The sequence below is a fragment of the Dreissena polymorpha genome, chromosome 5 (genome assembly GCF_020536995.1).
Source record: "Dreissena polymorpha isolate Duluth1 chromosome 5, UMN_Dpol_1.0, whole genome shotgun sequence".
Lineage (NCBI taxonomy): Eukaryota > Metazoa > Mollusca > Bivalvia > Myida > Dreissenidae > Dreissena > Dreissena polymorpha.
Window position 1 is genome coordinate 97,363,943 of NC_068359.1, and position 6,505 is coordinate 97,370,447.

Consider the following 6,505-nt stretch of genomic DNA (forward strand, 5'->3'; position numbering starts at 1 on the left):
CTAAGACAACTATCGGCATTCCTTGTGAGTATGTCTGGTATTTTCAAATAACACCCAGCCTTCATTTCAAGATATCTTCTATCCAGTCTTTGCTGTAGAATAAGGGTTAATATTGTAACGTAATTAAATCCAAAACCATTTTCGCTACAAACCACAAGAACGTTGTTCAATAAGAGCATGCCGAGTTTACTAATGCATATATACGTGGTTCAATGTTATTAGCACAGTTATTTAATTAAGAAACATAACTTTGTTCAGAAAATTGACCAATGAAGTCAAAGGGTTATTGGTGTGCAATTGTATAAAAAGATTGATTCAGAAAACCAATACTAGAAACTCTAAAATATCGAGAATATTCGAGCTCGATGATTTTCGATGATGTTTGATTTCCAGTTTGTTGCTAGGGCGATATATCAAAGTTTAACTAAGTATAAGTAAAACTGTCCAAAAAGCAAATGCACACAGTTTACTGAGATTATATTATTCTTTAACGATCAAATGTTACTTAACATGGGCTTTTTTAAATGTTACATAAACCTCAATTCGTAATGCGGTTCAGAAAAAGCAAAAAGTGACGTAAGATATTTTTTTTACTATTAAGTTCACATGCTCGCGACGTGCAGGAGCGAACATAACATAACTAGGCCTGTGAACAACCTGTCTTCTGATTCAGACTATACAATGATAGTGTTTGTTTATCTGATCAATTCAATTCAAAAAGTATATACATGGCTGAAGCAATGTATGCTACCTACTTTAGATAAATATTTGGTATATTTATCAATTAATCCATTTTCACAGCTAATGACGGTTTAACGCGAACCGGGGGGGGGGGAGTTTTACTTGCGCTTTTTTTGTCATTTTTTGACTTTGTAAATGGTTATTGGATGACCGAGACATTAACAAAGGTTGTGCTTATCAAAAGCACGGAATTTCTTTATGAAAGCAATCATATATGTAATTAACATTTTCTTGATAGAAATCGAAGCCACATGATGTAAGGAGTGAACTGAAAATAACATCAATCCAATGCTTTTATTGTTTCACTCTAAAAAAATTGTATCAACATGATTAATTGTATGTCTTAAATCTCTGATTATATGTTGTAGGTATTATCCCACATCGAGTGTGCCTTTAATGAGATATTTTATTGTTTACAAAACACATGTTACGAGAACACGATTCGACTGGATTACATTTGCATAACAGGATACAAATTAAACTGATTGATGAAAGGAAATACAACCAAATAAACTACGTTCTTTATTGGCGGATAGGCTTGGCTTACCTCAATCGTATAAACAGCACAGAGGTCGTTCTCTTATAGTTGCGAAAATACTTTTAAACGTATCTGTTCAACCTGTGATTACACGAATTGTTTGGCAAAAAAGATGAGAATATTTAATATTACTTTATGCATAAGTATGGTTTTAAGCTTATTGATATTTTTATTTCGCTTTTTAGAATATAATAACTAATTATATGATACAATATAGTGATTATTATGCTATTATTAAACTAGTTAAGACATTCAGTATTTGCCGGTTTCAGTAAGAGATACTGATTTAATGTTAATAGTGTTCATGTCAAACAGCATTGTCTTTATTCGCCGCACAACAATAAATATAACCGCCAATACAGTTATATTTCGTTAATGATTTATGTCAATGTGTGCAAATGCATCTGCTAATGCAAGTCGGCCTGGCATGCTCGTTAATTACGGCATGCCTCACACGTATTCCTGATTGCTGCCTGGTAGACTGTAGACCGCCAGATTGCCTCGACCAATACACGCCATATGGCCAGTGCTGTCCTATTTGCAAGCCAAGTACGTTAATATGTTTTGTGAAGATAATACGTGATTCATTATTTAGTAAAATAATGTAATAAACAATCAGTGTTAAATATCTTAATTGTTTATGTTCAGCTTCATAATATGGTTCATTACTACCATCATCATTACTATCACCATCAACAGCAGCAGATCAGAAGCATCATAAGCAGCAGTAGAAGCGACAGCAAGTGTTCATGCCACTATTAATAACCTATTTATCTTGATATAACACAAATGTTCATCCCCAAGAAAACAAAAAATTAATTTTTAAAGCATGTGTGTTTTTACAGATAAGTCATGCAATAATAAGAATAGAGTGTACAAGGAAGGACAGCAGTTTAAGGACGAATGCAATACGTGTGCATGTACCAACGGAGCTGTGGTGTGAACAGAAATGGCTTGCCCAGGTAATAAATAAGTGGTTACATCTATATGAATATGTCGCTCTGTCTTTTTTTTGAGCTCAGGAGGCTCAATTTAAACATTCTCACGAAACACGAGAACATGTTTATTTATTGTTTATGTAAATTGATCTTTGTTCTAAATTATTTATTTATTTTGCATTTTCTTCAAACGCATGCTGTAATTGTATATGCATGTAAATGACGATGAGCTTTATATGCTTAAGTCAAATAAACTATAATATTCTTTTCTGTTATGTTATCATATAATCAAAAAGATGCAAATAAAACACCTCGCATGGTCACTGTCAATATTGCATTGTTTTAAGTATATTATTATGTAAGTCATTTGTACTGTAAAACTTAATTTGTTTTTGAATCCAAATGAATTAAAATAGCTGTACAAAACATGATATTGCAAGTCTGACCCTTTTTATGAAAACTTTTATTTCTGGAGTATATTAAAGAATCATTTAATGCGAGCTCTACATTATTGTTCTTAATTTTTGTATTCGAACAGCATTTAACTGTGCATGGTTGACTTTTTTTTGAATAAGGCTTTGATCATTAAAAAAATCCAAATTAGTACTTTTGGTCAACACCAATCTCTTTTCTGACACTTCAATTCTATTCACATATCATCTAAAAGTAAGTGAGCGAACGTTAAAGGTGTTATTTTAATTAGATTAAGTACACACCTACCCCATTAGTCTGATTCATGTTTTATATACGTGATTGAGGTAAAGACGGTTCTTGTCCAGTATTGAAGGGAAAACGCGATGTTGCCGATTCGTGTGTCCGAAAGTGCAGTTCTGACTACGACTGTCCCGGTGTCGAGAAATGCTGTTTAAAGGGTTGCGGTAACCTATGCCTGAAACCAACACGTACGTATTAAACGCGGAGTTACAAAGTGTTCGGCTGCTCTGAAACGGATTTTGATAAGCTTACAATAACTGTGTTAACGGTTCGGAAACCATACAGCGCGTGCATAGTCAACTTATTGATATATATCTGATCATGTTTCATAAAGGCAAATGTAGACGTAGCTATAAAGCTTTACCACAAAAGAAATATGTACAAAACACGACTTGATTTATTCAGTTTGTAATTATGTTATGTGCGTAATAGAGCATGCCTTTGTTTCCTTATTATTGCACCGAAATTCATGTTCATACAGAGATCTGTTCTAAAAGTTCAGCTAAAATAATGCATACTTGGAAGATGAACAATATCTGTTTTAACGAGATGTATATGTCGCATACATAGATTTTTTGGTCTGATACTTTTGATACATATAATCTTACTTAATTATTTTATTCCTTATATTAATATTTCTGTAAGACATTAGTTTTGTGTAATTGACCTTTTTTATTTCAGGTAAAACTTGCACGAGAAACGGAATCATCTATAAAGAAGGTAAATACTTTTCACCGAAACAATCACTACGATCAACTAACAACACTAACAAAAACAACTACCACTTCCACAACCACCATCTTCAACACCGGCACCACATCTAACAACAAAACACAGTACCGCCATTACCATCACTAACAACAACAACACCGGGTTCGATCCAAACTGTGGGAGCGTTCTTTAGATCTCCCCGATAGACACAAAGTACTGGTTCTAGGCCCAGGAAACGGACTCGAGTGTATTTCAAATAAGCCTTAGGCTTTCGATGCAATCGAGCTAAAATAAATAGGTTTAAGCTAAGCTTGATGAACATAAACATCACCGCCACCGCTAATTAACAACACATACATATTCAACTGCATTATCTAAAAAAATCAACAGAATTTTCTAAAACAAATACTGCAAATAAATAAACTACTAATACCTATATTGTTTCCAGTAATCGTTCATTTAATTATACCACTACTACTTCCTCCACTACTACCTCTGTCTATTAAAAATTATGTCACGTATTATAGGATATAATCGAAAATCGTTGTTTGTATTGATGTCTGAACTGTCTTCAGGTGAAAATGTGCCACCAAACGGCAGATGTGAAACGGGTTGCAAGTGTCAAGCTGGTGAAGTGAATTGTTTGCTTATACCTTGTTTTCCGGATGAGCGTGACATTCCCCTGGTAAAACACGTTTCTATTCGATGCATATTTCAGCAACCGAGCTACCATCTGCGGAACACTTTGCACTTAACATCTAGCTTGTGATTTGTATTGTTAAATATGTCATATATTTTGGCTGTAGTAATGAATGTATATGATTTGTTAAAGTTATTAATATTAGTTCACTTATGACTAAACTTAATTACCTTTATAAAACCATTGGTATTTAAAAAAAAATCCATGGTAACAAGAGCTGTGTTTATGTATCGCTTCCCCCCACACTCTGAAACCGCATGGAAACTATTTATGGGAAAATTGTTAAGTCCAAATATTGCATATAGTTTAATGAAATAAAATAGTAAATTCGTTGACACTTTTCACAAGTTTGCAAACACTAGCACAATTATAGATAAAATGAGCACTACTAGTTTCATAGTGTATGTTCATTCATATATATACAGTTGTGTTAGCATAAGTATGTTTTAGAAATTAGCGAGATCACAAGCACCAGTTCCCGTTATGGGAATAAGAAATTATAAAGAACAATGTATACCACAAAAATAGATGATTAGCACATGAATAATTAGAAGGGTGACTATATTGAAAATAGGAAAATTATTATGATTATCTTTATGGTGATAGAAACAAGATTTCAAGGCAAATGAAATCAAATTATACATTTTCAAAATTGTATTAAAATAGCTAAACAAAACAAATGTTATATATTGTCAGTTTGAACTGGCGTAATAAATGATGACGTGTCAAATGCTATGAGGATTTTAAAGATGTTCAAAAGGTTCTGTACGTAATACCCCAAATAACATATAGGAACTTTTGGGTTTCTTTTTAGGGCAAACAATATTAGAGGCATGTGAAACGGTAGTGCTTAATAAATTGGTTACGTTATCGATTGGAAATATCCTTTCCTTAAATGAACAGATAACTCTTATGGCCTTTACAAAAAAAGTAAGTATAAGTTATTAATTGCAAAATGAGAAGCTAACCAATTCATCTGCTGAAACGGGGCGAATTTATAACGTTTAACCTCGCCGACAAACAGTAAAGTAAAATGTTTTGACCAATTATTTTACAGGCTCGTGTCTTACACGTGCGAAAATAAGTGACTTCAGAACACAGCACTATTTTAATTTAGTCTGACATGTGACTGCATTCCTCAAAAAAAGCCATAACTCAACACTCGACACAATATTATGTTGCTTGCATCATGATTTAAATATAAATAACATGCAAATGTTTGAATGACTTAACGCGATTGAAGATTCACGCGGGTAATACAGTTCACATAAGAGAACACAACACAAATTCGTGTTATACACGGCCTTACCTTTTTACTAGTTTCTTCATTAATGATTTTGTGTATTCAACGTTTAGTATCACTTACTGTTTTCTTACACCAAACATATACTTTCGGATAAACGATCATTGACCTGGCGTCTCATGGAATGTTTGACTTGGACCACCTGACAGTTGGGTTTGCGGCACCTGCCAAATATTTGAATTATTTACATGATATTACGGGACTCAATGCAATGTTGGACAGCTGTCACCTAAGATGCCACAGTCGGGGCATATAAAACTGGACCGCAGATGCACATGAAAAATGAACTTACCTGATATGGTGGGCTAGAGTTTACGCAAATATTCAACTAAGGTCATCTGAAATGTTTGACTGCGGTCACCTGCAATTTTGACTGGGAGGGCATTATAAACTATTGTACCAGGAGCATATGAAATTGTTAAGTCGGTCAAATGAAATGTCTAAATTGGTTATTTAAATATAAGACTTTAACTACTTGAGACTGTGCCAGACTTAGGTCAATGTTGTACTTGACCTAACGGAAAGAGTGACTTTTGATAACTGTTAGATTATGTTATATTGTTGCTTTCAAAGTTGAATGATAGCTCGATGCTCATCATCATCATCGTCATCACCACCATCATCATCATCTTCTCCTTCTTCTTTTTCTTATTTCTTCTTATTATTATTTTCTTCTGCTTCTGCTAAAACAATTATGTAAAAACTGGAAAGCCATTTAGCAATCAAAATGATGCCTTCTGTAATTATAAAATGTATCCTATCTGCAATATGTTGATGCATATTATTGAGGGATGCGTTAACAAGAGGATCGATTTGGTGCGTTTATTGAAATATTGTGTTTGTTTTTTTTTGTCACCGAG

General features: G+C 33.5%; 1 protein-coding gene across 1 annotated transcript; it reads left to right on the forward strand.

Annotated features, from left to right (window-relative positions):
- The first annotated feature begins 1,683 nt into the window (after positions 1 to 1,683).
- On the forward strand, positions 1,684 to 4,422 carry LOC127831704 (antileukoproteinase-like). The gene is made up of 4 exons (XM_052356734.1): positions 1,684 to 1,828; positions 2,976 to 3,119; positions 3,613 to 3,651; positions 4,218 to 4,422. The coding sequence occupies exons 1-4, from the start codon at positions 1,690 to 1,692 to the stop codon at positions 4,409 to 4,411; spliced, it is 516 nt and encodes a 171-aa protein (XP_052212694.1). The 5' UTR covers positions 1,684 to 1,689; the 3' UTR covers positions 4,412 to 4,422.
- The last annotated feature ends 2,083 nt before the right edge of the window (positions 4,423 to 6,505 follow it).